The 17,743-nt window shown below is 44.9% G+C and overlaps 1 protein-coding gene across 5 annotated transcripts in view; it reads left to right on the top strand.

Annotated features, from left to right (window-relative positions):
• Positions 1 to 14,075: 14,075 nt before the first annotated feature.
• Positions 14,076 to 17,743, top strand: part of ARID4A (AT-rich interaction domain 4A) — a 56,508-nt gene continuing 52,840 nt past the window's right edge. For 4 of the 5 annotated variants that reach the window (XM_054067799.1, XM_054067797.1, XM_054067798.1 and 1 more), the window contains exons 1-3: positions 14,076 to 14,165; positions 15,864 to 15,929; positions 17,103 to 17,213. In XM_054067799.1, coding sequence (XP_053923774.1) covers positions 15,924 to 15,929; positions 17,103 to 17,213 — 117 coding nt within the window. In that variant the 5' untranslated portion in view covers positions 14,076 to 14,165; positions 15,864 to 15,923. Of the gene's footprint in view, positions 14,166 to 15,678; positions 15,930 to 17,102; positions 17,214 to 17,743 lie in introns of those variants that run through there. The other variant, XM_054067796.1, reaches the window with a different exon arrangement.

Below are 17,743 nucleotides of genomic sequence, written 5' to 3'. Positions count from 1 at the left end.
GTTTGTTCATAGCCACAGTCTGTAATTGCTCTTGGTAGAACCAGATCCTAAAGGTAAACCAGCCAGTTACACGTTAAGGTGATGCACACAGCTGACAACTCCAGATGGCACATAAAACAAGCAAGAGTTCAGGAGAACTAATTACCATCACAGCTATTAAGCCTAGGCTTACCTGAAAAGTTAAGAAATAAAAAACTAACTTGGTTTAGAATAGTGCTCGTTTTTAATAGATCTCACAGCTTTAGAACTTAAGCAACATAATTGGAAGAACTAAATGATTTTTTTTTTAAGCGGTTCCATTCAGTCGTAGTTTCTCAAATCACTTCTGATTTGAGAAATTGTCAGCTTTGTAAATTGCTGACCTTCCCAGAAGTTAAAAAGCTTTCCTGCTTTCTTTCCCAACATTTCTTTTCCTAGTCTTCCTAGGAAAAAAGACTCTCTTCTAGTCACTTCAAGGTCTTCCACAACCTGTTCTGTTCACTACCTTAGAACTCAGTTAAAATTGAAGTCATGTGTACCTGCAGTCAAAATTCTAATGGTCGTCTCAATCTAAAATGCACACTCTTCTAATGAATCAACCTCAGCTTTAGTCCTACACTAATGACAATCAGCCCTTAAGACAAAGGTTTCCCTTACAGGTGTGTCTTTTAAATACAGGTTTTTTTTTCTCCCTGGGCTGCTACAGTCTTTCTAATGGGATTAAAAGATGACTTCCTTTTTGTGAAAAAGGAATGCCAGCAGACAGATGGGTCTGTCTTGATACTTGTTGCCTGTCTCAGGCCAAGCCTTAGCTTAGTCAGGCTACCTGACCTCCTCCCTCTCCAGCTGGGCATGGCTTTCAAAGGCTGCTGTAACTCTGCGTCAGGCCTGAGCCGACACTGACTGATGCTGAGTGTGACAGCCAGCCTCCCTCCGCGCCTCCTCCTGAGGCAGCAGCTGAGCAGTTACGCTGAGTCAGCCTTCCCTTCCCTGTCCCAGGTCTCCAAACTGAATCTGCTGCTGACTCAGCTGTTTCAGTCATTAGCGAGTGCCAGTCAGGAAACTCATCAGCACCCTGAGCATTAGCTAAGGGCTGATCTTTCACTCGCTGTATGGGACGGCAGAACTACCCTATTCTCTTTTGCATTGTCTTTATTCTGTACCTAAAGTGTTGCTAACAAACTGAGAAATAGAAGTTAAAAGCCATCCTGTGTTGCCACATGCACTCATCCAATCCTTTCAGTGACAGCCAGTCCAAATTGGGGACAGGAGATATAACAGTGACACAAGTCAGGTTTCAGGGTTAAGTGAAGCGAGCAAGATCAATTGTGAATATTTAGAAGATGAAGTGGAAGGAAGATGTTCTGCAATATGTGAGAAGGGATAGGTAGAAACAGAGCCACCTGCTTGCGTATGCAAAACTTCCAAATAGCTCCTTGTGAGAGAACGTGGCTCCTTTGAGGAACCACACTATTTTTTTCTTGCTTGTTGTGGAAAGGTATAAAGTCCAGTGAAAAGCAATTCCAGAGTGGGTGGATAGCAAGCAGTACGTACAAAGTGCTGCACAGCAGTCCTGCCTGCCGTGGCGACATCTAGTTAAACAACACCAAGGTGATGACTGCTGCCAGATTTGTTTCTGAACTCTACTCTGATAACAGGTTGAGCCTAAATCACTAAGTTTATAAGAATTGGACTTTATCTATAATAAGGAAAAAAATCTATTACTTCCATCTCAATTGACTGTGGATGTGGAAAGAGTGGAAAAAAGGGAGCATTAGAAGGTGGGGAAAAATACTTGCATTTATTTGGGAGGGGTGACAGGTGCCAAAGAGGAAAAGAGCAGGAAAATACTGAATAAGCTATTTTGGTATTGAAATTTCCCTTGACTTTAGAAATGGCAAGCTAGCAGGCTTCTGTTTGGTCTGAAAGGAAGCATTGCTACCTTCTAACAGTAAGACCAAGGGAACATTAGAATAGATTTCTAGTCCAGAAGGACTCTCATTTCAGCAAAAAACTACTGCACAGACTCCCCAGTTACAGCTAGTTTTGTAGCCTTATCCAAGTTGCAGTTCCAACTGGGATAATGAGTGAGACAACCACATTGTGTTTAACTAGTAACTTACTAATTTGAAGGTAGTTACTTAAGCACACTTAATCATACAGTTGTGCAGTAGACATCATAATGTTCCACTAATTTAGTCCACACCTGATAGGCTAAATGCCAACCTTAATGACTTTTGCTACAGAGAATTAGTATTTACTTGTTGCTGTGTCAAACTGTGGAAGCTGAGCAGGGGAAGAAATCTTCCAAAAAGACAGAAGCGGCTACTCATGGCCACACTGACCACATCATAGACTTAAAAATGCAGTGGGACAGCACAGCATCATTAAATTTCAATTAAATGTTGAAGATCATGGGGTTTTTTTTTCTAAATATATAGGGCTGTATGATGCAAATCACTTGTTGAAAGGTCCAGAAGGACTCAAGCTGGATCTAAGATTATTATTTAAGTGAGGACTAGATCTTTTATAGAATATTAAGTCTCAAAAAAAAAAAGCTTACTCTTAGCAGATTTTAAAGTACAGGACTAGGGAAAAAAAATAATCTATTTGTATTGTAGATACTCCTATATATTGCAGGCTTAAACAATACCTAGGAGGAAGAGTTTGATTTAAGCCCAGGGAACAACAGCTGATCAGATAGCTAAAACAAAGATTTGAACGCTTCCGCCAGTCTCCTGTAGCTTCAGACATGGGGCATGTCTGAAGAAAGCAGGTATGCTCCAAGTCTGTGGAGGTGGAGCTCCATTAGAGCTATTCCAAGACAAAAGGTAGCACGTGATCCTAATGAAACTTTACTACTGCTGAGTAGTCTCACTCCAAGACCAGTGAGTCTCCAAGGACCACGGCCGCCCATCTGTCTGACTTGGCTCAGGGCTGCTTGCACCACAGGCAGGCCCAGTCTGGCAGACCCAGCAGTGGCTGGCTGTGACAGTGACCAGAACCAGCCCTCAGCAGCAGAGACGGCACGCTTTCCTGCAAAAGCAGGGCCTGGATTGCCTTCCCTCAGATGAAAATTGGCTTGAAAATGATCAATTATAACTTCGGTGTAACGCTGAAAAGTGAAAATGCATTGCAAGGCTAAAAGAAATGGGCAGGGTAAAATTTTTTGAATCAGAGATTTGAGCAAGAGGTGATTCTTAGCAGTCTCAGTTGGATTGTTTCTGCTCAGAGCTCTGGCAAGTTTCAGTTCTGAAGATTATCAGAAAAAGCAAAATTAGCCCATAGCAAGCAGCACTTCTTGCTTCAGGCTCCACAAGTAACTTACTTAGTCCAGACTCTGGCCATTTAAGGGAATACATAATAGAACAGAAAGTCAAATACCCACTGGGAATGCATAGTTCTTGCCATGCAGAAGCATTTTACGTTCAGTTTTAAGGGCACGTGCTGCTGCTTAAGACTCAAAGCACAGGCTTTAACAGAACAGCAGAACAGAAGACTGCATAGAGCAACTCATCTCACAGCTTTAAGTCATCCCTCCACCACAGTATTTTAGAAATACAGAGATCCAATGATGATATTAGAGTAGGATGTACAGCAATATGCTTCCTTTCCCTTTAAGTCTCATGCATCCACTGACTGTTACTCAGCACCCGATGAATCACTGCTCTGATATTTAAAAGGACTGGATGTGTCACATTCCCTGTTATAATTATTTAGTCAGCAAGGCCACATGCAGAAGCTTTGTTAAAGAGAACTAAGAAGAAGACTATGGTGAACTGTAGATGACAAGTTAAATAAAACAGGCTCCGGTATCTGGTTTACTTGCATCCCCTGGACCACACCAGAACAGATTTTGGAATAAGGAACCAGACTTGAAGGGTTCAAAAATGAAGTTTAGGCTGTTGCATCAGTATAATCAATTTTCATTGTTTGTACCTTTATGTGGCCATAAAAATTACAGGCTTGGATAGTATTTCCTTACAACTGACTAGGACTGCTGGTGAAATCATGCTAAGATTGAGTTGTTAGAAGCTTACAGAAGAATAGCTCATAGAAGTAACCCATATGTAACATTTCCTGTGTGGCAGATATCCATAAGAGTATCTCCAAAAGAAATACTAATCTGTATTTGGTGCTGACTCTCGGAAAGGAAACATTTCAAAGATCATGCAGCTCTGAAGTATGCCAAGCATCAGGTCATTTGTTACTTCCTTCTCATCACCAAAAATAGGCTGATGGCCTGAGGTTAAAAGCCCCACATGCTGAAAGTGTGACTGCCCAAACAGACGCAGTGCTGCTGGGATGCTGTCTGGCTCTATATTCTAAGTCACTCCTAAGGAAGGAGATTTGGAATAACTACAAGTTTTGCAAGGCTCTTCCATAAGATACAACTGTAACCATAGAAGGGAACACAAAACAGTGAATTCAACAGTACGTCTTAAGCATTTAGCAGCTGGAAGATAATCATGACCTTAAAATTAAGTGCATGGTTTCAAGATTCTGAAGAGAAAAACAGTATTAGTTGTCATGACAATTTGAGACCATAATAGCACCAAAAACCAGTAGAGACTGTTCTCTCCCCCTCATTTTGTTCCTTCATTGCGTATGCCTATACGACAAGGACTAGCTTTTCCTCCACCCACCAGATTTTCAAGTTACGCGTACAGCACGGAAGTTACTTTTACTTAAGAACTGAAAGCTATTTTGAGACACCAACTGGTTGTAACTTTCCATCATAGAAGATCTTGCTACCTGTTACGTCTTGTTGTACAGCGTTGCAGAAGACAGGTGGTAACAGAGGTAAGAGCATAGCCTTATTGTTTATCCAGTAAATACACCTTAGTATTTGAGAATGTGGGATCTACAATGAAAGCTGGACCAAGTCTCCTATTTCCAGATAGACTAAGCAACCACCGTGCAGCGCTCTTTCATCATTAGTACACTGCTATTAAAGGACTCAAACAGTTATTTAAAAATGGTTCTTACAAGTTGCTGTGCCGACCAAAATAGGGCAACTAGAATAAAGCAGGCAGCAGCATCACAGAGTTTGTAGTCCAAGAATCAGATACAGGAAAACCTGCAATCCGTTTAAGTCTCCCCTGAAGACAGTATAAGAATTACCCACTGAAAATACCGTTTTAGAGACATGGTAGGACAAGCCAATTAAAACTCTGAAAGAACCTGGGGCAGCTTATTGCTGCACAAAGTTAGATATCATTTGTTGTATGTACTGTCTGCATATCCAAAATACATTCTTTAAGATTCCAATTTCAGCAGATTAATAGGTTCAGTTATAGTAATTTCACCCAAAGGCTGATACCTTCCAAATGCACACAGAATCCAAAAGCCCTCCCAAGTGAAGCCCAGGTTTTTGAAAGTGAAATTTATATCTTTGCAGGGCTTTTAGAAAAGCAGGAATCTGCTACTGTCAATATTTCAGGGAAGGACGGAGACCCATTACATTAGGTAGCATTAACAGGTGTCAGGAGCAGCAAAAGAAGCACTAGATGAACAGAACACTTAGTAAAGCTCCATCTCAGCTCTAATTTAGACTGTTTCCATAGTCTATAAGGCGCACCACTGTTTTCCCCAAATACTTTTTTACGCACATCAGGATTAGAAAAACACATCTGAAATACTGTTTTAGAAGGCACAGTCAACATAAACGTAGCTTAATGTGTTTCCTGTCAGTCAGCTGGCTTAACAAACAGCTGCTTCTCCCAGCCAAATGCTTTTTTCTGCACTCATACCAGTTTGTTCCCTGTTGTGCTGCCTGCGAGGAAGAGATCATTCCCACAGTAATAAAAGAGCTTTCCTTGATCCAGAATAATTAAGCTCTCTGAAAAGACATGTATTTTATTCTTTCAGAGATCTGGATGTCACAAAGCAACTCATGTCAGTGGTTCTGTTTGCAGCTCTGCTGGTGTAACTAATGGGCTGACAGACTACGCAGAACAACTGCAGGAGAAAGCGCATCCCTGAAGGTACAAACCTCCTGCCAAGGGTACGGTCTTGCAATTAATTCACAAGTATACATTACACAGTGTCAATTGGTCAGCTAACTCCCTGGCCACCTGGAGATTAGCTCCCTGTAATAATGTCCTCTGAACAAATAAAAAGCATCTTTTGAAACAGGCAGCCAAGTAGGAAAAAATCGGAATTTAATCACTGGTCAAACTGCAGATCCTCACTAGCAGCAGCAATGTGGAGTGAGCAATGTTTAATTCAAAAGACTGAGAGTGCTAATATTTTTAAAGACTCAATACTGACCAATTTACAGCCTAGCAAGTTAACCAACCCTAAGCAGTTACAGAATCAGAATGGTACGGGTTGGAAGGGACCCATAAGGGTCATCTACTTCAGAAGTAATTTGGACAAACAGAAGCCCTACAGAAAAGGCCACATAACAACTGCCTTCGCAACCTGAGCAGCCATGCTTTGCAGTAGTTCTTGCTGCTTGCACTAGGCTGCATGCTATCAGTGGCATACAAATTGCTTTCTGGAGACTACTTACAAGGAAAGACTGTGCATCCGCAGTCCCAATTCAGTTGGATCGTGTTGCTCACAACCTGCATCTGTAACAATCCATAATTTTAATCAACAGCTTGTCAGGTCTGACAAGCTTGAGTGACACATATGCTGGCAGGGGGACCACATCCAAGGACTCACCATCGGTACCAGAACTCTATTTTTTATCTCTACAAGGAAGGGAAGATATATTTTAGTAAATCCAAACTAAGCAAGCCACTTACCAGTGTCTGAAAAAGCTTGCGCATAAGAACATTGCTTTACTTACTTCTTGTACATTTAACATAGCTACTTCTGCAGCAAGAATTGGGAGTTGGGTGGAAGCCTTCCAAGATATAAACTAGCAACAGGTCGTGTAAGCCAGGAAGATTCTTACTTCACCCAAAGTGGCCATGTCATTCAAAATTACTTCTGAAAAGGCAAAAAGCCAAGATAACCCTGAAGCTACTAACACAGGTGTTTAGAAATTAATCTAACTGAGGTTAGTTCTCTTTTCCAAAGTGAAACAGATGCCTCTTTCAGCTCTCTAGCTTCAGCATCAATCAACATCTTAGATTGGGACAGAACTAGATGCCTACTTGGTGTACATTTACTGCCAGTCTGGTATCAAAGGCTGAAAAAGTGACCGCACTATTGCTCCAGAAATTTAAGTATTTAAGGAGAAACAACTTCTATTCCAGAAGCTTATTCAGAAGGTTGCAGTGAGGTTCTTCAGCTACAACATGCAACTTCATTTAAATGTTAAAACCTCAAAGGCTTTTTCTCCTGATAGCTTTCACAGCAATGAAATATCTAATTGCCACTCCCCCAAAATCAGGTCTTTTGCATCTGAGTTCCACCGTGTATATTTGGTTTAGATGGACGCTATTCACACAGTAATATTTATACATGGGATTTGGCTCTGCTAGGAAGCATGCAGACTATTTAGAGATTCAGATGCAAGTTTAAATGTTTTCAACTGAAGTTTATTTCAGGACCACTAAACCCATATTTTCTCTGTACACTAGTGACTGTATTTACAGAGAAAGCCACTCCCCCAATCCTGTAGAAAAAAGCCCAACTCTTCTCACCTCAAAAGATCAAAACTTCCACAGATAAAACGTTTACATTAGTAATAATGTCTACAGCTAAAAAGCAAAAAAAAAAAAAAGGCTGAGTGCTGTAGAGGTGTTCTGGAAGCCAATTAAAAAGTAGAGTTTTAAAAATTGCACTTCACCCCACTGGAATGGCTGATGCACAGACATAGCCCATACATGTATATGCACAGGACACATTTCTGGTACTAATCAGTGTCCTGTGCCTGTCACAAGAAAAGCTCCTTATAAAGCCTGAAACACAAGGTTTAATTACTCACTAGTAATAGGTAGATCTAGTGCTTCGCTTTTACTACTGGTATTCAAACTGCTCTTTTGAAAAAAACATGTAAGGTTGCTCTCCTTCAGCAGCTGCATGAAGTAACACTACTAGCCAGAACAGTAACTAAATTCTCATTTCATTTCAAGCATCTACTTCAAGTTTTGAAATAGAGACTGATCGCTTGATTGCAGATGATGACAGCCGAAGTCCTCTGCCACATCTGAATTAAAGCTGCTTTTCTCTGCAGCAATGTGTTGTGGAGGCCTTTTACCTTGACTCAGCTATTAAGTTGTAACATAAAGCGAGGTCTTTAACCTTGATTCAGTTGCAACAAAGTGAGGTCTTTTACCTTGATTCAGCTACTAAGTTGTTAGATGAAGCTGGTCTATGTGACAAGCACAGTAGGAAGGACACGCTTGGGGCTGATAGCGCTAACACAATGTACTTTTTAAGAACAATATAAGCAATAGTAAGGAAATAAGTAACCAAAGCAGAATGCTTGCTAGACAAACAGGGTATTCAAAGCTAACGAGTAATAGCAACAAGTTAACTAATCAAATAGTCGCTAGAAGACATGAACAGCATGTGAATAATGGTTGTATCCAATTATGTTATGCATTGAATGATATCACACACTATAAATATGTAAGTCAAACTAAATAAAGTGGCATGCATGTATCATCATATTGGTGTTGTGCCGTCCGTAGCATGGTTTAGAGACCCCCAGACCCCGACACTGTGTGCTACTGTTTTGTGGCGCTGCATGGCTTCCGCAGGGCAGCTGTAACAGCCTCACTGTTGTCACCACTGTGAACTTGTCCTCCTTAGAAACAATGCAGGAAATTAAGTGGCTTTTGTAATCAAATTCTCTATCTTGCATCTCTTTGTTAGGCAACGGAAGAGAAATTAAACATCCATATTCAGATAATTTAACAGCACATGACAAAACATTCAAAAACCGCCTTTACAATCCAATCTTAAGTAAACCCTGGCACCGGCTACCCTTCTTCCATAGTGGCTAAATTAGCCAATGTTAACATTTGACACAAATATGTTAGCTATCATAACATAAAATGACATACCAGGAAGAATAAAAATAGTCTCTTACAGTACAACTCTTACTCTGTCTAAACACAAGATTGCCCAATCAGTCTTCAAAAAGGAACATTTTATGTTTGGAACGAGAAGATTGCATGATCCATGCCAAAACACCCGACACAGCTGACAGGCCAGGATGAAAGCAGCAGTTACATCCACTGAGAAACCTCTTCCCTTGGTGCTAGGCTGCTAATGACACAGATCAGGTAATGCATCACTGATTCCTGCACACATTTTGTAACACAGGACCATGGTTAAGAACAGCAGCGACAAAGCATAACAAAGTCTGGACGTAGTTTATTCAGTAAAGATGGGACTGCTACTCCCTGGAGCTCTTCAAAGCTGCTAACAAGAGCTGGGCACAAACCACCATTTTTATTGGTGTTACTGGAAAAAGCAAGTACAAAGCACGCATTAATGTTCATTGCAGAGCTGACAGGAAACCCGATTCTCAGTCCTTCATGTGAGAAACATCTACGTCATAAATACTTTTATGATTATTCATATCTAGAAGAGATCCTGCAAAACATCCCCGTACCAGATTGAAGAAACCACTACTGAACTTGTGTGGATATAATGCACTAATTCAGGCTTCCTAAGGGTTGCTAAACTTTGTGCCCTCTCCAGCAGCAACACTCACAATGAAATAATGAAAAACAGTACATGGAGTTCTGTTCGAGTAACTAATAACGCATTTTTCTGAACACAGGACTAGGAATGTGCCAGAGCTGGGGAAACTGTAGGTCAGCATTTACCATTACCAGGTGTTTTTGTTTGGTATTTCATTTTCTCGCTGTCACACACAATAATAAAAGTGCAGGAACTTGTTACTGATAGTTAACAGTAAAGCGCAGTTTTCTCCGTTACTAGAAAAGAAGGTTTGACGTTTCATTTTTACAATCTAGCTATTACTGACTGAACTTTTCTTCCATCAGCTTCACATTCACCGAGATGTAAAGAGACGTAAATGCAGTAGGTCAAAAGTACTCCTGAACAGAATTAAATTAGTCTTAAATTAAAATTAGTCTCCTGAACAGAATTAAAACATGGTACTTATCCCAGACATCACTCTTTTCACTATTTTGTCTCTCTTATCAAGGAAGCCACGTGACACACTCAACAGTTTTATTTAGATACTCTTTATTGAACTATTCCTATGAATACTGTTAGATCATAAAATGGTTTGGGACGGAAAGGATCTTAAAGATCATCCAGTTCCAACCTTGCCTTTTCCTATTGAGTGCCACATATAAGGAAAATTTGGGGAAAACTTTCTGTACATTCTGCAACTACAAAGACATTTTGAAGGGTGTTGTTGTTTTTTTCTAATTCACTTATAGCCATCACCTAAACTCTAGAAGTAGGTATTACCAACAACCAGCGTCATGCTTAGAGTGCCTTGATGCTTTTGTGTGAACTGCTTTTAAATTAAGTTGATTTAATACATTTTAAAGAAGCTTTGTGCTAATTTGTACAAGCTAGGACCAAAAATGCGTATCCCCAGGTGAATCTCTGGTACTGCACCTACAATACCTTTGGTACCAGCAGTGCACACAGAACACAAGAGCTGCTGCTTTGAACAATGACATTAACAATTTTCCACTTTATAGCATGTCTATTTACAGAGAGGAGATACCAAAAGAGCTCGCTGTGACTGTCTCATTCTGGAACTTCTGAAGTGTTAACTTTGAACCATGAACGGAGTGGCTCAGGATAAAGTGGCTCACAACGAAAAGCCAGCTGTTCATTTCTTCCACTCATTTCAGCTGTTTCCCTGTAAGAGATCACCCTGGAGGATGTACGTCAGCCCTAAGGATCCACTGCAGCCACACTATCCTGAAGCCTCGGGGCTAGTTAACACCAACATACAATTAGGATTTAAAACTGCAGTATCGTGGCATAATGCCAAGTCCTGCAGTTTGTATTCCAATGAAAAGTTGTTTTAAACCAAAACTAGTCCCTTTCCCTGGCTTGCCAAAAGCACAGCATTTTCATTCCATTACACTAGACATCATCCCCAAGTTGTGTGAGAATGTTTGTGCTCTGAGCCGAGCTGGGCATTCTTAGGTGCTTTAAATACCATAAAAGAACAAGTCACCTCTCCTGCTGACTGGCTACATGGAATGAGAGTCCTTTTGCTCACAACAGCTAGGAGGGTAATGTGCCATGAACTCCTAACCGTGCTGGCTGCAACGGATACATCCCGGTGGATGGGGTTTTTCTGCTAGAAATCAGAAACAAGATCAGTTAGTTTTGTCATACACTTATTTATTGAATGATACTATACTTTGTACAGAGATACAAATCGTGCCCCCCAAGAAGCTGACAGTCTCAGTTGTGATTCAGCCAATACATATTTCACACTTCGATCACAAGTTCACACTCAAAGTGAATTTTGTTAACATTTGGGTTAGACTTAATACACTGTAAACAATAATTTGCTCTTCAGTTTATTCACATCATTAAGCATAACTAGAGCACAAACTTCCCTCAAAGCTAAAGGAAGTGCCTCAAACCTTTATATTTTTTGCATGCATCCTCAGGCATCTTTTCATTTACAACCCAAATCCAAACAGGAGAACTCCCGAGCTACCCTTTCTCCACATTAGGCATCTCTGGCAGCCAGTTCTGACCGTGCCTCGGGTGCACTATGCCTCACTAAACCTTCACAGCTCATCTCTCCTACACACCACTGCTCAATGAAGTCCCAGGAGAACTCTCCTTTCGTCTACTGCTTTCCAAAGCATCAGATTTAATATAAAAAACCCAAAAAAACTACAAAACCACCTTCAAACCAGAATTTCTGTGGAAGTCACACCTAAACTAACAATTTCTTTCACATTAGCATGATTGATGTCTTAACTGTATTGACAGGTTGTTCCACTGTTGCATTGGATAAACCTAAAGTAAGTTTTGCAGCTGAGAGGGAGTGCAAACAAACAGATACTCATTATTTTGTGGAAAAATAATGGATCTGCACTCAAACACAGACCGCCAAAATGTGAAACTAAAGTCAGAAATCTACAGTTTATTACAGGCTTCAGTCAATGACTGCTGTTCAGTGATGTCAGAGCTGGCCCTTAAGAGCAGGTTCTGTCTGAGGGGACCTTTGACAGGGCAGACACCCACCTGGCAAGTCTGGGTCTTTGGAGAGCATCCAAAAGAGGGGCCAAAACGGGCTACATATCCACCCCCTCACTCCTAACTGTTCTCAGCCCCACCAGCCCCCGCCTTTTCTCGTCCTCCTGAGGGGATATGCCCGCAGCTCGGCCCGCTCCCCAGCTTCACCCCAGCGGCTGCCGGGGCTGGGAATGGCGGGGGAAGCGCAGCCACTCCGTCCCGCCTGGCTCGCGCGGACCTGACAGCGCCTGCATGGAATCACAGCATCGTCTGATTGGAAAAGACCTTTGAGATCATTAATTCCAACCGTACCTGTCAACGACTAAATCACATCCCTGAGCACCTCGTCTTCCAGTCCATTCAATCCCTCCAGGGATGGAGACTCCACGACCTCCCTGGGCAGCCTTTGCCACTGCCAGAGAACCCTTTCGGAGGAGAATTTTTTCCTGAGCTCCAATCTAAACCTGCCGCGGTGAAACTCGAGGCCATTTCCTCTCGTCCTATCGCCTGTCACTTGGGAGAAGTGACCAACACCCACGTCACCACAACCTCCTTTCAGGGAGCTATAAAAGAGAGATAAAGTCTCTTCTCAGACTCTTTTTATCCAAGGTAAACAGCCTCAGTTCACAGAATCATAGAATCACTAGGTTTGAAAAGACCTCTTAGATCATTGAGTCCAACCATTCCTATCTGCCACTAAACCATGTCCCTGAGCACCTCGTCTACCTGTCTTTTAAATACCTCCAGGGATGGTGACTCAACCACCTCCCTGGGCAGCTTCTGCAGTACCTAATGACCCTTTCTGTGAAAAATTTCTTCCTAATATCTAGTCTGAACCTCCTCTGGTGCAGCTTGAGGCCGTTCCCCCTTGTCCTATCACCTGTCACTGGGGAGAAGAGACCAACACCCACCTCACCACAACCTCCCTCCTTTACAGGGAGCTGTAAAGAAAGATAACGTCTCCTTTCAGCCTCTTTTTCTCCAAGGTAAACAGCCTTAGTTCCCTCAGCTGCTCCTCATAAAACTTATTCTCCAGCCCCTTCCCCAGCTCTGTTACCTTTCTGTAGACACGCTCCATTCCCTCAATGTCTTTTTTTATATTGAGAGGCCCAAAACCGAACCCAGGATTCAAGGTTCAGCCTCCCCAGCACCAAGTACAGAGGCACAATCCCTGCCCTGCTCCTGCTGACCACACCATTTCTGATACACTCCAGGATGCTCTTGGCCTTCTTGGCCACCTGGGCACACTGCTGGCTCACGTTCAGCCGCTGTACACCAATCCCCCCAGGTCCTTCGCTGCCAGGCAGCTTTCTAGCCGCCCTTCCCCCAGCCTGCAGCGCTGCACAAGGCTGCTGTATCCCAAGCGCAGGGCCCTACCTGCAGCCTCGGCGTCGCCTCTGCTGGGGCGGGGCCGCCTCAGCCCCGCCGAGAGGAGGGGGGCGGGGGAGCCCCCGTGGCCACCCGGCTCTTTTCCTGCGCCATCACCGAGCGGGAGAAGAGGCTGGGCCGCCTGGGAGGAGGCTCCCCCGCTTCCTCCCCCCTCACAGAAGACAAGCCACGGCCACTCCCGCTCCCTTCCTCCTCCCGCGGCCTAAAATGGGAAAAGCGCCTCACACAAAATGGCGCCGGCGAGGCCGCCCTCGCGCCGCGCATGCGCCGCGCGCGCCGCGCCCCCTCCCCTCCGGCGTCTCCTAGAGACGCTCCGCACCAATCACATCGCGCCGTTCTCCTTCCCGTCCGCTCCTCTCAGCCAATCGAAGCGGGCGGAGCCACATCCGGGTCCGTCTCAGACCAATCAGCGTCGAGGGAGGGGGGGAAGCGCTGACTTCACTTCAATCTCCACCAATCCCTCCGCGCAGCCAATCATGAGTCTCGCTGCCTCTTCCCCTACCCGCGGCGACCAATCAGCGCGGGCAAGAGCCCGCGGGGCGGAAGGAGGCGGCCAATGGGCGCGGGCGCAGGGCAGCCCCCTGCTCAACAGCTTGTTATTGGGCTGGGTGCGGGGCGGAGCAGCGCCGCGCTGCGCTCAGCCCAGCCGCTCGCGGGGCCGCCCGGCTGCGGGGGCTGCCCGAGTTGGACAGGTAAGGAGGGAGACGATGGGGGGGCTTCGAGAGGAGCGACTCCATCGCTGTGCCTGGAGGAGGGAGCTTCCCCCCCCTTTCTACCTCCTCTTTCCACCCCCCTTCCTCTCCCCCTTTTCACCCCCCTTCCCCCCTCCACACAGCCCCTTTACGTCCCACTTCACCTTCCCTCTTCTACCCCCTCTTTCTCCCTTCTCTTTCTCCCTTCTTCTCTATCTCCGTTCCCACTCCTTTCTTTCCCTTCTCCTTCGCCTCCCCTCTATCTCCTTTCCCCGCTTCTCCATCTCCTTTCCCCCCCACCTCCTCCCCCTCCTTTTCCCGTTTCCTCCACCTCTTTTCACCCCTTCCCCCATCTCCTTTCCCCCTGCCTCCTCTTCCCCCCTTTTCCCTCTTCTCTGCCTCCCCTTCCCCCCTTTCCCCCCCTCCGCCTTCTCTTCCCCCCCCCGTTTTCACCCCTTCTCCGCCTCCTTTCCCCCTTCCCCGCTTCTCCGCCTCTTTTCTCCCCCTTTTCCTCCCTTCTCCGCCCCTTCCCCCCACCTTTCTTCACCCTCTTTCTCCCCGTTCTTCACCCCCTTCCCCCCTCCGTTCTCCTCCATTTCTCCCCTTTCCTCCACCCCCCCTTCTTAGTCCCTTCGTCCCCTTCTCCACTCTGTTTTTCCCCTTCTCCTTTCCTTTCCCTCCTTCCCCCCATTCTCTTACCTTCTGTCCTGCTTCCCCACCCCCTTTTCCTTCCCTTTCCCCTTTCTACACCTTCTTTTCCCTCCTTCCTCCTTCTTTCCTCTGCTGCTCCTCTCTCCCCAGTCCTCCCCCTTTCCCCCTTCTCCACCCCCTTCTTTCCCCTAGTTTTCTTCTTTTTGCTGCTCCTTTCCCTCTTTTTCCTCCCTCTCCCACCTCCCATTTTTCTTCTTACCCCCCCTCTTCCATCCCCTTCCCACCTTCCCCCGCAGAAGCGCGGGAGTGGAGACTCCCTTCCCTGGGGGACACCCCCACCCCCCAACCTCCGTTCTCCCCATCCTCAGCCTCTCTATTCTCAGCCCCCCTTATCCTTGGACCAGGGGCTGCTCAGGGACCCCCCTCATTCTCAGTTCCCCCATTCGCGAACCAGGGACCCCCATATCCCTCCCAATCCCTGGACCAGAGGCTGCTTAAGAACGCCCCCTTATCTCTCCCCATCCTCAGCCCCCCCCCCCCCCATTCCTGGACCAGGGGCTGTCCAAGGGACTTTCTCAGCCCCCCATTCCTGAATCGGGGACTGCCCAGGGACCCCCCCCCATCCCTCCCCATCCCCGGTCCAGGGCTACCCAGGGACTCCCATCTCCAGCCGCCCCATCCTCAGCCCCCCATCCCTGGACCAGGGGCTGTCCAGGGGCCCCATCCCCGGTCCGGAGGGCGGGGAGGCAGCTCTCGTTCGTCCTCCCCCCCCCCCCCCCCCCCCCCCGGTGCCCGCAGAAAGTTGCGAGGGGCGGGGAAGCGGCGGAGGCGGGGAGCCCCAGCCCCCCTTCCATCCCGGAGCTGCTTCTCCCCGGCTGCCCGCGCTCTGCAATGGCGACCTGACACACCGGGCGGGAAGAGAAGGGCCAGAGCACCATCCTGGTCCTCATCCCGGTCCCCGTCCCTCCATGGGGCTGGGGTCCTGCCCTGGGCTCTGCGAGACCCGCGTTCCCCTCGGCGCTCACCTCCCTGCCTCTTGTTTTGCAGCGTTTTCCCGTGTGCGGAGAAGAAGCCTTTGAGCTGGAATCCCTGGAATAACCTTTAAAGATGAAGGTAGGCAAAGCTCGGGGCTTGGAGCACCCCTGTTTGCTTCCCTGGCTGCTGCCGGATTCCTATCCCGGTGCTCTGGATCCCCAGCTGGAATCCAGTGCAGTCGAGCCAAGGTGTTCCCAATTTTTCGTCCCTAAAAAATCCCAACGCCTTTGAGCTGTTGTCCTTTGGGCTCCTCTCTTTTAAATGCTTCCTCTCTCAGCAGCCGCTGTCGCAAGTTTGTGAAACAACAGCTTTTGTCCCGCTGTAGCTTTTGCCTGTGTTGTTTTTCACTATAAAGGCTTAAAAATTGCATAGTAATTCAACAAATAGAGAAAAACTGCTTTTAGTTTTCAGGGTTTATGTAATAATAATGTATTTCTTAAAAAAAAAACACAACAGAAATATTGTTGTTTAGTGTTCTGTTCTGATTTTCTGCCTTAGACCTTTTCAGCATGGTAGTTTTGTCCTTGTTTATCAGTTGCTGCAAGCACAATGAAGTGAAATGTTGAGTAATAAAGTCCAGATTAAGGAAAACACAGTGAGAGGTATTTCTATCTCTTAAAATGCATATGCGATTGAGCTTTGGTAAAGGCGTTTCAGGAAAGAAAAGTACTGGTTAACAGCTGTTTGAAAGGTTACAGGAAATTTCTCTAGAGGTCTCCTTTTACTCAGCAGGAACAAAAAATTCCTATATATAGAATGTTATAGACTTAATTGTAAGTGTTGGGGCGATAGCAGTCTCAAATGTTTTAAACAATCTGTGTCATTGGGTTGGTTATAGCTTAAAAAAGAACAACAGTCCTTTATACTGCCTTTTTGCAGTCAAAATACTTTTCCTTTTGTACGCTGTATGTTATTTAGTAGTCACTCCTATACGGCATTACTCTTTTTATAAGATGTTCCAAATATCAGTTCAGTTATCTCAACGATATTTCTGGGAGGGTAAATGGGCTGACAAAACTGAGGGAGGGGATCAACATCACCAGTGAAACAAAACTTCCTGCAACTCGTTTCTTGGTTTCTTTTTTTATTTTTTTTAACCTGTGAAGAACAGTCTGATTGCATTTCCCAGTACAGATGTTGTCTATCCATTTAAAGTCAACAGGTCTGAAAGTTTAGATGTAAAATTAACTACAGAATGATGTAGCTGTGAAAATAAACACCTAAACTTTGTTCTATTTTGTTTTCTGCTAGGCAGCCGATGAGCCTGCCTACCTGACAGTGGGGACTGATGTCAGTGCCAAGTACCGAGGTGCCTTCTGTGAGGCAAAGATCAAGACGGTGAAAAGGCTTGTGAAAGTCAAGGTAACGTACAGTGGTTGTTGCTGATTCTGTGTGTGGGAAGGACTCTCAGAGGAGATCCTAGTCCTGGAGATTAGGAAATGCTCATCCCCTCGCTTTATGAATTTTAAAGAACACTTAAATGTTGTTTTTAATATTTTGGTGTTGAGTTTGGAGTGTGTTTTCTTTGTTTTCTGTTCTTTTTGGGGTGTTTTTGGTATTTTTATTTTTTTTTAGAAGGATGATGGAACAAGAAAGAGCTGTCAAATTACCTATTCTTCCTACCTTTTCCCTCATTGTTGTTGTCTTCTGTCTGTGAATGCATCAGGTTCACAGCGATCAGTTTGATGTCACAAATAGAGAATTACGGCTTTATATGAATACTAAGGCATAGAGCAACCTCTTCAGAAGGAAAAGTTCCATTTCCTACCAGCTGACATTCTCGGTTTTATAGCTCAGAACTTAAGAGACAATGCCAAAATAAATCAACATGAGAGCAAAAAAAAAAAAAGATGGCATCAATCAGTTTCTTAGAAACAGGTTTTAGAAATGTC

Source organism: Cuculus canorus, chromosome 5 (genome assembly GCF_017976375.1).
Source record: "Cuculus canorus isolate bCucCan1 chromosome 5, bCucCan1.pri, whole genome shotgun sequence".
Taxonomy (NCBI): Eukaryota; Metazoa; Chordata; class Aves; order Cuculiformes; family Cuculidae; genus Cuculus; species Cuculus canorus.
This window is presented reverse-complemented; position numbering and strand designations above follow the sequence as displayed.